Source organism: Mustela putorius, unplaced genomic scaffold, assembly GCF_011764305.1.
Source record: "Mustela putorius furo isolate JIRA1106 unplaced genomic scaffold, ASM1176430v1.1 tig00537248_pilon_pilon_pilon, whole genome shotgun sequence".
Classification (NCBI taxonomy): Eukaryota; Metazoa; Chordata; class Mammalia; order Carnivora; family Mustelidae; genus Mustela; species Mustela putorius.
In genome coordinates, this window is record NW_025422387.1 from 6115273 (window position 1) to 6131684 (window position 16412).

The 16412-nt window shown below is 48.6% G+C and overlaps 2 protein-coding genes across 10 annotated transcripts in view; one reads left to right on the plus strand and one right to left on the minus strand.

Moving 5' to 3' along the window:
* The window catches only part of TCTN1 (tectonic family member 1), a 30019-nt gene extending 17715 nt beyond the window's left edge, over window positions 1-12304 (plus strand). For 3 of the 5 annotated variants that reach the window (XM_013056530.2, XM_013056532.1, XM_013056531.2), the window contains 9 exons: window positions 1048-1074; window positions 5168-5302; window positions 6053-6178; window positions 6566-6651; window positions 7195-7335; window positions 8525-8687; window positions 10667-10792; window positions 11211-11355; window positions 12220-12304. In XM_013056530.2, coding sequence (XP_012911984.1) covers window positions 1048-1074; window positions 5168-5302; window positions 6053-6178; window positions 6566-6651; window positions 7195-7335; window positions 8525-8687; window positions 10667-10792; window positions 11211-11354 — 948 coding nt within the window. In that variant the 3' untranslated portion in view covers window position 11355; window positions 12220-12304. The other 2 variants (XM_045073722.1, XM_045073723.1) reach the window with 2 other exon arrangements.
* Window positions 10847-16412, minus strand: part of HVCN1 (hydrogen voltage gated channel 1) — a 36664-nt gene continuing 31098 nt past the window's right edge. For 4 of the 5 annotated variants that reach the window (XM_045073729.1, XM_045073724.1, XM_045073727.1 and 1 more), the window contains one exon: window positions 13050-15287. In XM_045073729.1, the coding sequence (XP_044929664.1) occupies window positions 14811-15287 (477 nt within the window). In that variant the 3' untranslated portion in view covers window positions 13050-14810. Of the gene's footprint in view, window positions 12685-12989; window positions 15288-16412 lie in introns of those variants that run through there. The other variant, XM_013056538.2, reaches the window with a different exon arrangement.

A 16412-nucleotide genomic window follows, 5' to 3' on the forward strand; every position in this document is an offset into this window, starting at 1 on the left:
AAGAGGATTGCTGGCAAAGAAGAGGTCAATGGGAGGTCAAGGCAGTGCAGAGGCCCTTTCTTTCTGGTTGTAGTGACTGAAGCCTAGTGGGATAGGACAGGCCACTGGGCCTCTTATTTGGGGCATGCCATGGAGGGTTGTAAGAGGTGAAGATTTTGTTCAATGATAAAAAAAAATCATATGATTATTGTGAATTTCCACCACCTGATTTCCTTATTTTGGAGGGAACGGGAAGGGAGTAGGGTGGTCCATGACATCAATATTCATCTGGACTGCAGTCTTCAGGATTGAGTTGAAGATTTTCTTCTCCTTTCCCATTCTGTCTTCCCCTCTTCTCGTAAGTCAGCTACGTAGGCCTGTGAATTCTTCCAGTTATATGCCTTCTCCTGGCGGTCCTGGCTGTAGTCTGTCAGGGGTGCAGGCACAACTCTTTCAGCACAGGCCTCCCCAAACATGTCTACTCTGCCCCCTCCCTTTGACCCTGTAGGGTGTCTGGTGACGAGAAGTGGCGGGGGCGGGGATGGGAAATGAGGGAGGACTCCTTTAGAAGGAGTCCTTGGCTCTGTTGGGGAGGGAGGAGCTCACTGTTGAGGGGCTCGGGCTGTAGGTGGGAAGAGCAGTTAGGAGGCACTGGAAATTTCCTGGGCCAGCAATGGTGGCCTTTTGGTGTGGACGGGCACAGCAGGGTCACCAGAAGACTAGGAGCCACATCTGCCCCACAGCGCTGTGTCACTGGTGACCATGTGGAAAGTACCGAATGATTACGCTGAAGCAGGGAGACTTCTGAGACCAGCTCTGTGGGGCTGCTGTGTTCTATGAAGCTTCCAATATGAAGGAAATGAATATAGAAGGAAGATGCAGCTACCTCTTTGATTATGACATAGATATGAAAATACGTGGGTTGTCAGTCTTGATTAAGGAAATTCCGTTTTCCTCCTTATGAAGTCTTTAATAAGGTGATTATGCCCTTTAACCCGAAGTCTGAAAAAGCAATAAAAATGCTTTTCATGGTACACTTAACAAAATTTGTTGTTTCTTTTTGTTTAGGTTCCTGGTTTAAGAACAGAGGCAGAGGTAAGAGTATTTCTTGATGGAAAGTAAGCTAGTTTATAATACGTTGTCTTACTTCTAAGCCTTTTGAAATGAATACACTTAGTGTTACAAGGATACCTTACTACCAGTAAGAACATTTGCCAAAAGAATGAAATGAGGAAGCTCTGTAGTGGCCCAACCTTTCGTAATTACAAAAGGGGGAGGTTTCCAAATTCCCTGTTTTTGCAGTTAGCACTTCTTCACATTTAAATGGCAGGACTGTGTTCACGGACAATGGGTATGATCGGCTTCTCTGCTTTCCTGGCCTCCCTTGAGGTCTTGGTCTCTTGTCCAGAGTTGGCTAGCTCCCAAGACACTGTCTGTCTCTGGTAGAAGATGGAAACCTCTTGCCTGTGTATGTCTACACCTGTGTAGGGGTGGAACACTCCTGGGGTAGCTTCAGGGGTCAAGTTGTGGGTGTAGGTTCTATTGGACCCCAGCTCAGGGGTTCTGTCAGGCTGTGATCCGGTGGTCAAGAGCTTTCTGTGGATATGTCAGAGCAAAGGAACATGGATCTAACACCCCTTATTTTTGGGTCTGTGAGTACAGTCCCCAAGGAGGCCCGGGGCGCTGGCCTTGTTACGGTCTCCCAGAGCTTGTGGGATTGGCCGGCCTTGGTTCAAAATTCAGCTTTGCCATCGTTTTCTCCTGTGACATGTGCCTCATTCCCCCCAGTTGTCCAGCAGATGGTAAGTGTCCGCCCCGAGGCTGACGTGATGTCCCAGTGGGGGAGTGCATGTGACAGGCTCTGTGCAGCGTCTGGCACCCAGGTGGCAGTTGGGACAGTGATACCTGCTGTCACTGATTTCATTAAGTCTCGAGATACAGACGTGTCTGAGGTAGACACTTGGAAGGAAATAGTCTTGTGACTTTGGACTTCACACCTCTATGTGTGGGCCTGGATTTCCTCATCTGTGAAGGTGTTTTTCAAACTTGTTTTAGTTACAAAGTTTTTTCAAATGTGATCTCAAGCAGAACTCTCCCAGTGTGTAACTTGGATTGAATCCAAAGCCCCTGGTTGGAGCGGGGGTGGGGGCCAGAGCCCTCCACCTGCCCAGCCTCCACTTCTCTCTTCTTTTTGGTCCTTCTGAGGAATCTTTTGTTTTGTTTTGTTTGTTTTTTCTATTTTTTTTTTTCCTTCTGAGGAACCTTGTGGCTCCCAGGAACACAGAGTGAAAACCATATAATAGACTAGCTCTCAAATACCTCTAGCCTCTAGAAAGTGCTTTGATTCTACCATTCAGACTTTGAACTGTCTATGGGGGCAGCAAGCTCATCAGCCTTGTTCATGACATATCTGTAGTGCTGAGGCGGGGCCTAGTATGTATTGAGCACTCAGTGGGTTGTGTGTTCAATGAGTGGATGCCTAGGAGATGGATTCAGTTAAGCAGGGAAGACCTACTGTGAGTATGATGGGATGTTACGGGAAGGCATGTACTGTGTGCCATATTCTGTTCTAAGTCCTGTGCATGTTTGAAGTCTGTTAGTGGTCCAGTAAGCCCATGAGGCAGGTCCTGTTCTTGTCCCTCCTTGGCGCAGGAGTTAGAGAGCAGGGGATTAGCTTGCTCAAGGCTGTGAGGAAGTGGCAGACCTGGAATAGGAATCCCCAAAAGACCTTACTCTCAACCACGACCCTGGATGAGCTATACTTTGTGCCAGGCCCCCAGTTACAAGCTTCAAGCATATTCTTTCTGTGCACCCTGTAGCCATGCAGTCCAGAAGTGGCAGACAGGGGCTTATAACTCAGATACCAGAGCTCTAACGGACAAACATGTCAACTGATATCAGAGATTTGCTTGAAGTTCTTTTCTAAAAGGCAACTTCCAAGATTTGTTAGGTGATGAATATAAATATTGGATCCAGGCTTCTCATTAAATGCAGCCTGTTAGGATTGCCTGGAATAGTTAATATCTATTGAATCTATTGAATCTACCTATTGAATATCTATTAAACCATGACAGATGAAGTTATGGCTCTATAATTTCATTGTTAAGTATCTGTTATGGGGCGCTTGGGTGGCTCAGTGGGTTAAAGCCTCTGCCTTCTGCTCAGGTCATGATCCCAGGGTCCTTGGATTGAGCCCCGCATCGGGCTCTCTCTGCTCAGCAGGGAGCCTGCTTCCCTTCTTCTCTCTCTCTCTGCCTGCTTGTGATCTCTGTCTGTCAAATAAATAAATAAATAATCTTAAAAAAAAAAAAAAGTATCCATTAGTCCTTTGCCACAGGTTAGTGTGGGAATGGGATACGGCCGAATAGGACATTCAGGAAACCAGAGTAGCCCTACCATTTTCATTCTGTGACCATTCCAGTGGTTCTTGATAGACCAGGGCAGCTCTTGCCATCTACACTCGTCCCTCCGTCTTTCCAAAGCTTGTCTAACTTGGACCCTTTGGTTTCTGCCAACCATGCCCACATACCACTGGAACGGCTCTGTCAGAGGCTGGTGTGGAAGGGTGTGCATTTTCTCGGAAGCCTGCATTACTGCGGAACCAGGGATCAGTAGGTTATAAAGATAAAGGACTCCAGGGTTGTCTTTCGAGGACATAAGGTGAAGAGCTCTCGACCTCGTAGCGAGGGACTGCCTCCGTAGCTCTCACACTCATCCGCAGGGCTTGTTGCACAGACGGTGTTGTGGGGACTGGTGTTGCCCTTCGGCCACCCTTGTCACATGACAGCTTGTCTTTGCCTCTGAACCATGTCACATTCTTAGAGGTTTGACTTACAAGGACAGTCACAGGTCTTCTTGGTCATGGGAGCAGACAGCTAAGGACTATTTATTTATCTATAAAATGACAGCTTAAATACTTAGTGATTTTGATTATAAACAGCCTGGTACACAATTGAGGGCACAGTTGAAAGCAATGTAAATGACTAGATAACAAGGTAGATTCCTTCCTGAACAGTGGTTTCGAAGTGCTGCCATTTAGTGCGGGCGTCAGATTTGTCACACAGTATGAAGAGGCCCAACTCCTTAGAGGGCTGAGCCGTATAAAGGATTGCTCGCTGCTTGTCACTCTGCTGCCAGTGGCCACACATGGAAGATGTCCTTTAATAGCATTGGGTTATTCAGGACTTCCTGATTCTGCTTGAAAGATTTGTCTCTGTTTTCTCTTCCCATGATCCCATGGCCCAGTATGTACATGTAAGGGTGTGTGTAGAGGTTGTGCATGAATTGGGTCAAGCCTGTGTACAGGGAGGGTGTGGGGATTAGGGGCATGTGTCCTGGGACTGTGGAGCACGTGCATGTACAGAGCGACTGCGCGGACTGGTAGGCGCTGTGCTGTGGCGGGGAGCGCGTGCGCTGGGCGGTGTGACGGAGCTGTGAGTGTGTGTGAATGAGCTATAATTCATGTACCGTAAAACTCACCATTTTTAAGTGTACAATTCAGTGTTTTTTTGTGCATTCACAAGCTTGTGCAACCATCACCACCACCTACTTCCAGAACATTTTCATCTCCTCAGAAAGAATGCCTGTGCTCATTAGCCGGCTGTCCTGTTCTTCTCCACTCCTCTCCCTCAGCCCCTGGGCAGCCACTCATCTTTCTGTCTCTACGAGTTTCCCTGTTCTAGACATTTCCTATAAATGGGCTCACGTAATATGTGACCTTTTGTGTCTGGCTTCTCTCACTTAGCATGTTTTCAAGATTCATCTATGTGGTGGAATGAATCAGCCCTTTATTCCATTTTATGGATGAATAATATTGTTTTATATGGATATAAGATATTTTATTTTTCCATTTATCAGTTGATGGACGTTTGCATTGTTTTCGGTTTCTGGCTGTATGACTGCTGCTGAGATCATTTGTGTACGAGTTTTTGTGTGAACGTAGGTTTTCGGAGAGAACCACTTTTTAAGTTCGGGTTATATTCTCTAGTAATTCCTATGTACGGGCATGCATGTGTAAACATCTGCATTTTTGCGAGTGACAGTTAAGAGATTGCGTGTTGTGCTGTTGCATGTTTTTCCCTGGTTGGCAGTGTGTTCGCGGAGGTTTATCTTCAGGCTCTTGTCCCTGGGACCCATTCATCTCCGCGGGGCAGTGTGCTCCGCGAGCCGGCTCTCCTTCCCTTCGCAGATCCCTGTCACTGTTCAGTCCGTCCTCGTGCAGTCTCTGAATAAAACACTGACCCGGCTGGAGGACACGGTCGAATTGAACCAGACTCTTGTCGAGGCTGGGGATGTTAAAATCTGCACTAACGTCGTTCTCGAGGTAGGTACCCGATTTGGCATGGAAAGCCAAATGAGTCTGTGTGTGGCAGACTCAAGCCACATGGTCCTGAGGGGTCACTGGACGCCCTCCGCAGAAGGTTCTGGCTCATCCTGGGGTATTGGTTCTTGACTTGCCCTCCTGCTTGCCGGCCCGCTGTACCATTAGAGGATGCTTCTTTAGGTAAGGGCTCTGAAACAGTCACTTGTGATTTTTCTCCACAAACCTAGGGACTTTCAAGAATATGTCAGGGTGTGTTTTCTTTCTTTCTTTTTTTTTTTTTAAGATTTTATTTATTTCTTTGACAGATCACAAGTAGGCAGAGAGGCAGTTAGAGAGAGAGAAGCAGGCTCCCCGCTGAGCAGAGAACCCGATGCAGGACTCGATCCCAGGATCCCGAGATCATGACCTGAGCAGAAGGCAGAGGCCTAACCCACTGAGCCACCCAGGCGCCCCAGAATGTGTCCTTGTTGCTGTTGTTTTAACAGATTTCCCCTGCAGAGATCGATCATGTTCTGTTCAAACCTGCTGACTGGGAATTCCTGTAACTAGGTAGAGAGAGGCTCAAATGGCCCTGGCAGCGGGGGGTGGTGCTGAGGCGTTACCTCCCGAAAGCTGAGGGGACTGGAGAGACAAGCTTCCACGAGTAGAGAAATGGGAAAGGACTTGCCCACTCTGTGTATCTTGAGTTCCCGATGCAGCTTCCGAAATGCAGCGGGCACAGGTGTGTGTGGAGTTCCCTCTTGTTTTCAGGCGAAGTACAGCATCACGTACACAGACGCAGGGGAGGTAGCCCAGGCTGGCCTCGCTCTCCTTCTGGGGACGGTGAGCCGGGCAGTGGTCGCACTCGAGCAGAAGTTTGAAATTCATTTCATTCAGGTGAGTTTGATCAATGTTGTACATGTATTTAATTGCAAGTCAAAAAATCATAACTTATTAGTGAAAAAAAGAGATCTGTTGAGAAGTCTTAGCATCTTTCCACTTGTACTAAACAAAGGGCTTTATGTAGCATGTGTTTGTAACAAAATCAGGCAGAGTCCTTGTATCTTTTTCCTTTCCTGGAATAAGATTCTCCTCCACGGGAGCTCCTTCTTTTATAGAACGATGTACTCCTACACTCAGCAGATATATTTATAGGTCTGAGTAGGGGGAGAAATTCTTTTATTGGTTAGAAATCCCAGATTTGACTGTGAGAAGTGTTTTATTTTCACCCTATTTCCTTATTAAAATGAAAATTATGGGGGGCATTTCTCCATTGTCTTTCAGCAAAATACAAAGCCAGTTCCTCTCAGCGGAAACCCTGGTTATGTCGTGGGGCTCCCGTTAGCTGCCGGATTTCGGCCTCAGAAGGGATATCCTTTTTGGTTCTGTGGAGAAGGCTGATTTCCCGGTCTATGTGTGTGTGGTGCTCTTCCCTTTGTTGCTGAGGGTCCTGGGGGCTGGAGGTTAGTTTTGGCCTGGACTCCTTGGAGGGGTTGCTCTAGGGGTGGTGGATCTGCTGCACAGCAGACAGGGCCATGTGGACACTGGTGGTTGGGGGTGGAACAGCATGGCCCAGGGAAATGTGTTTTATAATGAAAATCTTAGGACAGAAAAGTTGACAGACTTTTAGATATATTTAATTACACACGCAAGCAAAAACTCTTAAATTTAGTCATTTGGAAAACTTGGAATGATTTTGGAGGAACAGTTTCTGAGGATTTTTCTTCTGAGAATCTACTCAAGGAAAATAGAACTATGTTTTGCTCTGCCCTGGGAAATAACTGTCAAGATCACAGAGGCCCAGAGAAGGGATATTTGGGTTTCAGTCATGTCTCCTGTCACACACCTGTCACCATGGTTTGAGAATCAGACTGCTTTAGTCCTGGGTGATAGTCCCTTAACTTTCTGTGAATATCTGGGATTATTCAGACCATGAACAGATTCGGACAACTTACTATTCTTCGTAGCCTAGCCGAGCAAGACTGCTTCGCAGTGGAGGGGATCCGGGCCCCAGTATTATTTGGTTACGACATGCAGTCTGGCTGTAAACTAAGGTACGAGAAGAACTTGCTGCTTTTGGAACTTGTCTGAGTTGATCAAATCTCCGTATCAGCCAGTGAGCACCTGTGAAAGCCACGGTGTGACCCATTAGCACTAGTGACTGTACTGGTGTTTTCTAATTGTAATTTTCACAACCATAAACCGTTTGTCGTGATCCAGAGGAAAACTGTTGCAGTCATTTTTCCGGTCACATGTGGCAGGGTACAAATCCCAAGGCTTTTGTAGGTTTTAAGGTTGCACAGCACTTGAGGTCACAGTAAAAATACTTTGCTTGAAAGTCCTTCCAGTATTTCTGAATCTTAATATACGTATTGCAGCAAACCCAAGGAGCAGAAGCCTGAATGTGACCTCTGTTTTTATCTTTCTCCTATCAAACATATATATAGTGTCAAATGTCAAGCAGCCCTGCATGGCTTATAAAGATGCCAGCTCCTACCCTCATTTCTCCCACTCTGCGGGCAATCACTTGCAGCTCCTATAACTGGTTTTTTGGAAATTTACCGCCAAATCTGTCGATAACCTACTTCCTAGTAATACTACTTCCTAACACTTTGGTTTTATGAATTGTTGAGTTCCCACTATGGAAGACAAGGATTTGTCTCTTTCCCCTTTCTTCCCCTGCCCTACCACACAGCCACTATGTCCCCCCAGGATAATTACATCATTGTTTTGTTAGACTAACAGACACCATTTACATTACTGGTTCTGATCCATTTAGACCAGTATTTCTCAGAAGGTGTTCCTTGGATTACATTTCCAAAGAGTCAGTAGGGATATGTCTGTGGTACAGTTAATGTGTTTGAGGAACACCAGATTGAAGTGAAAAACACAATTCCTTACCATAAGGATTTCTCAGAGCCTTTAATATGGTGAGTCTTTAATATAAGAGCCTTTAATATGGTGTGCTCCAGGAGGGACAAAGGAATGCAATATTTCCCAAACTTTTGGCCACAGAATTCTCCTTGTACAGAGCCTCTCAATGGAATGCAGTTTGGGAAACATTGTTTTGTTTCTCCCTGGCCAACCAGGATTTCTGAGTTAGAGATTTGGATTCTGTCAAATAATCCGTTTGGAGAGAGAGAATAAGGCAACTGGTGAGGGCATGCGTGTTGGTGAGGCCCGAGAGAACAGCTGGAGTGAACAACAGCCCCATTCCACTGGCCTCTTTTTCCTTCCCGAAAGACTGCCCAAAGCCATGACGTGCCAGCTCGCAGTGCGGAGAGTGAAGAGCCTCCTGCAGGGCCAAGGCTTCCCGGACTATGTGGCCCCTTTCGGAAATTCCCAGGCCCAGGATGTGCTGGACTGGGTACCGGTCCACTTCATCACCCAGGCATCCCACGTGAAGGTAAAGGGGAAGTTGAAGGCCACCTGTGAGTTGTCCCCCCCCCCCCCCTGCTGCCGGGGTTGGGGGGGGTAGAGGCAGCTGGGGGAGCCACCTGTTGAGGCAGCGGGTGGCTCTGGGCAGGAACCCAGGCTTTGTTATCAGATGGGCCTGGGTCTGGAAAACTGATTCTGCCCTTTGTTAGCTCTCTTGCCTTTGAGGCTCCGAGCTATTTCTTCGTCTGTGAAATAGGGAGTGAGATCTCTAGTATCAGCCTCATGTGGTTGTTGAGTTCAATGAGGTGACATCTGTGGGGCCTCGGGGTCGCTCCAAACATAGGGATTCACCACCGTCCTGACTGCTCCTGTGATCATTGGTGTGACATGAGGCATCGTCATGAGACAGAGGAGTGTGAGGACCGTGGCAAGAAGCGAGACTCCTCCTGTGGGCATCGCTATCCCAGCCGTTGTGCCCTGGTCTATGAAGGCAGCCCACGCATGAGCGCTTTCCATTCCAAAGTTCCCCGAAGAGTCTAATGGAAGTCGACATCCTACAAAGAGGTTCCTGATCACACGTGATTCCTTTGCCCACCTTTCTCTTTTGTCTCAGCCGTCAGAGTGTGGGCAGCTCGCTCTCCCGCTTATCCTGTAATCGCCCAGCTTTTGCTGGTGGCAGCTTCTCAGGCCTCTCATTATCTGCTTAGCATATTTATAGCCGGGGGACAATGGGGGTGAGCACTCGCTCTCCAGCTCTGATCCGGCCCTCCTCCTGAGTCCCCAGCAGAGCCCGCTGATGACTCAGTCCCTGCTGTTCAGCTGCTCAGTCTTGGCTCAGTTCTGCGGCCTCAGTGAAGCAGGCGCCTGGCTTCTGGCTTCTGGCTTCTGAGAGACGGGCGAAGACACTGTTGCTGGCCCCTCAGTAGGGAAAACAGGTTGGGAGGAGAGGCAGCGTGGACATGTGCACTGTCGGGTCTGTGCTGGTGCAGGGAGCTCAGAGGCCTGGAGCGGATTTTGCACCTACTTTGCAGGAAACTCAGGGGGCAGCGGCCCCTGAGCCTGCGCCAGGCCCGCGTCTGCTGGCTGCGTGTTGCCTCTTCTAATAACAGATCCTCACCGACTTTTCCAGCCTGCAACCTTCCTAAAAGGCAGTTCCCAGCTAAGGAGTTCCATCCGTGCCTTTTTGGCAGGAACCAAATTTAGCAGGCTTGCTAGCTTTTCATGCCCTGAAGAGGCATATTTTAAAAAGCTTGTTTTTGTGGAAAAATTTAAAACATACACAGAAGTAGAATTTTACAGTAGAATTCCTTTCTACCTGTCATGCAGCTTCAGTGGTTATCACATTTGCCAACAAACACGATGTAAAGGCCCGGGACAAGGTTGGGAAGGCCCTGGCCCCCGTGGCCACTCTTCCCGGGGCAGAGGCCTCAGGCCCGCTCCCACATCTCCAACCTGCTCGGGTCACACGGAGAATTCAGAGTTCGTATCTTTTACCGTTCACGGACTCCACTGTGTGTCATCCCCCCCAACCCCGTGTAACAGCTTAATCGCCAAGTGATGAGGTTAAATAAAGGAAAGCATTTCTATTTCTTGTGGATAGCAATTGGGTTTAACTTCTATGACTAATGCCATCCTCTCCCTCCCCCCCCCACCCAATGCCAGCTTCTCTCCTCGGGAATCTCTGAGCTGGATGAGGTCAGGCTGTTAAGGCCCAAGGTTCCATGGTTTGATGTTGGGAGCTCCACAACTTCCAAGTAATACCGGCTTCTTCCGAAACAGGAGAGGATGGAAAATGATGCTTTAGGTGTTAAAATATTTTTGGAGCACTGAGTACTTGAAAATATGTGCTCTCAGCTGTTTTTATCTGAACTTCGAGTCTCTTCACTCTCTTGTTCAGAACATTTTGTAATATGTGAAACATTTTATAATTAAAACTCTGAACTGCAGATTAAGTCTGACATGAGGTTGTGTAATGTTCAGATTGATTAATGGCATTTTGTTGTGTAGGACTCTTGCCAGCTCCCTGTGGCTTTGGTGATAGAAGTGAAGTGGACTAAATACGGGTCCTTACTAAACCCACAAGCTAAAGTAGTAAATGTGGCCGCAAGTCTCCTGTCCTCTTCCTTTCCGGAGGTAGGTCTAACTTGGGTTTCAAGGTCTGGGTAAGGATGTGAGTCCAGGCAAAACTCAAGTGTGATAATGAAATTTATTTCGTGAGAGCATTTTTGAACTTTAATCTGAATTCTTAAAACAATTCAGCAATCATTTTATTAGAGAAAAAAATCCCACTGACAGCAGTCGACACTAGCATTCTTGTTCAGATTTGATCTTTAAAGTTCTTCGGAAATGGAGTTGTGACCGACACTGGTGGGTTAGGACAACCTAGGGAAAAACTCCATCACCCAAGTGAGCAGCCGAGGAGCCCGCCGCATGCCTTGGAGAGGCACCGACCATGCTCGGGCCGAAGGGAATGCGGCCTGTCCCGGTTTGTTATCCTGAGCACGTGAGCGCACGGCGCAAGGCAGGGCTTGCAACACTCTCTTCGTTACAGACCAACTCAGGAAGCGAGAGGACGGTTCTCATTTCCACGGCGGTTACTTTTGTGGACGCATCTGCACCTGCCGAGGCAGGCTTCCGAGCTCGGCCAACCATCAACGCCAAGCTGCCGTTTAATTTCTTCTTTCCGTTTGTCTGACGTAAGTTGCTAATCGCCTCTAGAATCGCGTGCTGTAGGGCCTGGACTCCTTGGAGACATCCTGGTGTTCTGCTTCTGACCCATGGGGTTACCCTCCGACCGCACACCCCCCTCTGCCCTCACTCCCCTCCGCCCTCACTCCCCTCCTTTTGGAAATTTTGTTCTCCTCGGTTGGACCTTAGAACGGGGCACTGTCTGGTCTTGGTGATTTCCAGTCCCGTCAGCACGTAGGTCACATGCGGAAACCAAACTGCACCTTTGGGACGATGGTAAAGGGCACAGACCCCGAAGTAGAGCAGGTGTCGAGGGTTTGTCCAGCTTATGCGTCCTCTGCTTCAGCGTGAGTTATTTTTAAAATACTCATTGTTTGTGGTTCAGGTTTTTCTTTTCAGGTCCCACAGAAACGAGTACAAAAGTAGCAAAATATTGTGTATAAAATCCTGCAAGTAGAGGACTCGGCCTCATGAGGGGATCTTGCCCCCAGTGTCTTTATTCTGTGGGGTCGTGGGTCTAATTGCGGTTTCAGTGGCAGGCACCGGAGCTCTCCATGTGGTGGGCTGCCCGGGATGCCGCAGAGCAGTTCCAAGCGGTGGATGCCGGAAAGAACAGAGCAGGAGGGCCCAAGGGAAGGAGTTTCTTTTATATGTTAATTGTACAGTAATTGAGAAAAATGTTGTCAGGAGGTGGAACAAGGTAGAGCAGTTAGAAGATGGAGGCTGCGGATGGACGAGGGGCCTGCGCACCTGAGAACAGCCTCTGGCGGCATCTGCATGGGGAGGAGCTGTTTAGAACAGCTTAAGACAGTAAGACTTTTCTAGAACGGGCTGGTAGCTAAGGTAGCTTCCTTTCCTCTTTTGTCTTTCAGAATGCTCATAGGAGAGGACGCCTTGGTTCCTTATACATGCGAAATGTGAAAAGGTATATTTGATGAGATTAAATTTTATATACAACTTTGTAGTTTTCCAGCTTTGTCGTTCATTTTCAAGCAACAGTCCAGAGTTCAACGTGGGAAGACATAGTTTGTGGTACATTGTGATACGTGGTGAGAATGGGGTGGGAAGCTCTCTCGGTCATGCCAAGACAGAGCAAGCCTTCCCACAGACTTTCCTCCGGGCCCCCAAAACCGGAGCTGGGTGGGGGGAGGCAAAAGCATCAAACCAACCCCCCCCCCAAATGGCCCCGGGGGGCGGGCAGCTGTCTTTGTCTTCAGAGGTACACACCCGTGAGGCAGGGGTCTTCTCTTTGGGATGGAGCAGGCACAGGTCTAGTTGACCTCAGGAAGGAGTCCATTCTGTCTCAATAGCTTGGTCAGTCTTTCAATTTCTCGTTCCTGTCATTACAAAAGCAGATACATAACTCAGTTTACCTGCCGCACCTCGCCAGTGGGCCCCAAGGACGCAAAACTGAATGAATGCTCCGCTCCTGGTGGGGTCTGCCAGCGGACCTGCCACAGTCAGCTGGGGTCCGCCGGGGGACAGCAGTGACAAGAGGTCCTCAGGGAGGGGCACGTGGCACAGCTCTGGGGAAGGAGGCGATGCCTAATCTGAGAGGACAAGGAAAACTGAGCCAAGGGCAGTGTCCGAGCAAGGACCTGGCAGGGACAAGCACCGGCATTTTCCCAAAGTGTCTTCTTACCTTTTCAGAGCAGCTGAATTCAAGGTGTTGGATCTTGGCGGCCAACTGTATATTTATCTGTTTTAACCTCAGCAGCTGCCGTTCTGAACGTGTCTTAACTGAGATAATTATTCCTGTAAAATAATTGAGGGTGTCAGTGATACAGGTTTGTGATTTAACCACTTGAAAAGAAACCTCCGTCTTCCTTCTGAGTGTGTACAGCAGTTGGGCAGAGTGGTGGCAGACAAAACGGTCTGTCGCTTAAAGGCATTAGAACCAGGAAGGTCAGATTTTTCATTTCTGAGCTCCTCACTAACCAGTCGGGAAATATTTCCCTCCCGCTCACATGGGCCAAGGAATCCTTTACTGGTCACTTGGCCAGATGAGTGTGAAACTCCCTCACACAGAGCTTGTTCACGACAGCGCTGCTGCCGAGCCGGGAGATTGCCACTTTTGGTTTTCCGCCTCCCACAGGCACAGCCAGTTGAGTTGAGCTGTCAGGTGAACAGCTAAGGCTTGGCCAACAGAGGGGACATCAGCCTTGTCTGATGGCTCCCACATGCCCAAGTCACAGTGGGGACGTGGCCTCAAAAGAATGTGCAGCAACTGGGGATGCTCGGGGCCTTCCAAGGGAGAGCGACCACGTCTGGACTTGGTGGGTGTGAGGCCCGGGAGCACTGGCCCCTGGTCGCTGGCATTCTTGGTTGTCTGAGTCCAACTGAACCCTGTGTTGCTTTTTTAGACCTCTCATGTCCTGCCACAAAATGTGATGGCAGTGCCACAGCGGGCGTGAGGCAGTCCTGTGGCCTGCCACCATCCAGACCAAGGAAATGAACAAATCTCAGGGATTTGGTTTATCCGCAAAAGCAAATCTCACCATGGTGTGATACAAGAGTAAAGGGTAGTAATTGTGTTCATGAGTTGTTCACCGTAATGGTTTATCTACCTCCGTGATATATAACCTTTGCACAGAGCGTTTTTCTATTAAATGAGTAATCAATTAACATAAGCATATTCAATAGTAAGTGGAAAAACTTCCTTTACTTCCCTTGACAGAGCCCAAATGAATATTCTTAATGGGCTTTCATGAGTAGATCCACACTGGCTTCTAAAGCCAGGGGGAGCCCCCGGTGCCCATGGGCAGAGCCCCTCACCCAGCCCTGTGTTGGAGACGTGACACTCCTGCCAGCAGGCGAGGCTGGGACAGGGCCCACTGTGCTGCCCAGTGAAAGAGCGCTGTGTCGGACAGGCCTGCCTCACTCGCTCCCTGGCGATGACTGAGCCTGTCGTGCTGGGCCCTCATCTAGGGACTCCCAAATCACTGGGTAGCGCTTCAAAAATAGACACCCTGTGAACGGTCTATACCAGACTTCCAGAAGCACTGGAGGTGACTCTCATGGGGTGGGTTCACAGCATTTGGGCACCTCTGACTAGGGTTCGTTCCCCAAGAGCTGAGCAGTTAACAGCAGAAACATGGCTTCTCAGACACGGAGCCTCCCCACACCACGAGGGTGTGTGTGAGGAGCAGGACCTCCACCATTTCCCCAAGAGTGTTCCCTACAGCCAAAGTCTACAACGGGTTAACAGGTGTTACTTCCCCACTTGGTCAATTTGGGGAACTCGGCGTTCTCAGTCTTCCTCATGCCCACAAGTGCTCTGACTTCCTTGAAGGGGCAGAATCTAGTGTCCAGCATTTCTCGGCTTACTTCTCCCCTTCTGGATGGTGCCCTTCTCAGGGGGATGGGATTCGGTAGAACATTCTTCAGGAAACACCAAATTAAAAACAAAGGTGTTCTCAGAATCAAGCTGGAGGAACTTAATCAAAGCTTAGTCTGACCCTTTCTACAAATATCTTCTAATAATCATGGAAACGAGGCCTAATGGAGAAAAGTGGTTCCTCTTAAAGGATCTGTAACTTGGTATGAATTTGTAGCCACAGAGGCAGTGGTGGGACACCGAATCAGACCACTTCATTTTTTCTCTAGAAAACACTAGCCAGGAAGAGGAGGAACCATGACCTCTGGGTCCAGTCCCAGGCTCCACCCAGCCAGCTGTCCCTCTGTGGCCTGAGAGGACAGGGGACATACCGTTGATGATCCGGGCCACCCGCCACAGCCGGAGCAGAATCAGCAGGCCAAGAGCCTCAAACTGGTGCTTCTGGAATAGGAGGATGAAGTCGAGGATGAAGGAAACCAGCACCACAAAGGCGTCCAGGATTTCAAACTTGTGGTGAAAGAACTCCATGCGGAAGACAAATAACTTAAAGAATATCTCCATCATAAAGAAGGTCAGGATGGCAAAGCTCATGTAGTGGAAGACCTGGAGAGGACAGAAGAGGCACAGTGAGAACCATCCAGGGCTGCCCAAAGGCTGGAGCAGGGCGCACACATGTGCTGGGCTGCAGAGCCCCTGCCTGGGCACCACAGAGCAAATGCACTTGACCCATCCCAAACTCCCCAGGGGCTGTTCTCTGACTGGGGCCACGCAGGTTTGAAAACCATCATGCCTTTCGGCCCAGTAATTCCAAATGCTCGTATTTCATTCCACAGCTCTGCTCACACGGGCACAAAGGCATGTTGTAGGGATCTTTGCTGTAGCATCATTTGCAGACATAAGATTTTCTACCTTGTTCATAGAATAGAAATTCTATTGGAGGGCACCTGTCAGATCCCTTACAGTCCCTCCATAGGGAGCGCAATGCAATTGTTAAAGACCAAGGCTGACTCCTAGGTATTGACTAAAAATGATTACTTAGGTAGATGGTAATTGAGGAGGCTTCCTGGATCTTGATTTAGAAATACTAGCTCTTGGGGCACCAGGGTGGCTCAGTGGTTAAGCCTCTGCCTTCGGCTCGGGTCACGGTCTCAGGGTCCTAGGATCGAGCCCCACATCGCGCTCTCTGCTCGGCAGGGAGCCTGCTCTCCCCCCCCCCCGCCTACTTGTGTTCTCTCTGTCAAATAAATAAAATCTTTATAAAAAAAGAAATACTAGCTCTCAGTAAAGTAACCATTTCCATTCTAGGACAGGGAAAATACAAAGGCAGCTGGGACATTATTTGGGGCCAGAAAGCAAGGAAATGCTCAAAGACTACGTAGTCATCTTAAAAGGATGGAGCAATCAGTCTGAAGAGACGGTGACGAAATTTAGCAGGACAATTTGGACCCTGAACAGAATGACTATGATTGTAATACAATGAATAAAAAAAAAATGTCATGAGTCCTTGGTGCTACATACACATATGGGAAAAAAGGAAGCTCTTCTATATATGTATAAAACCAACAAAGCCACCCACCTACCAGATGTAGAATGAATGCCAGAAATCTCAGTTCGCATCCCCCAGTGTACTCGCTGACTTGGGCAGTGACCGTCGGTGGATGCGAACTGGGGAAGAGGATCTTAGCACGGCAAATTCTAACTGCAAAGGGAGAGTGGCCCTGGACAGTG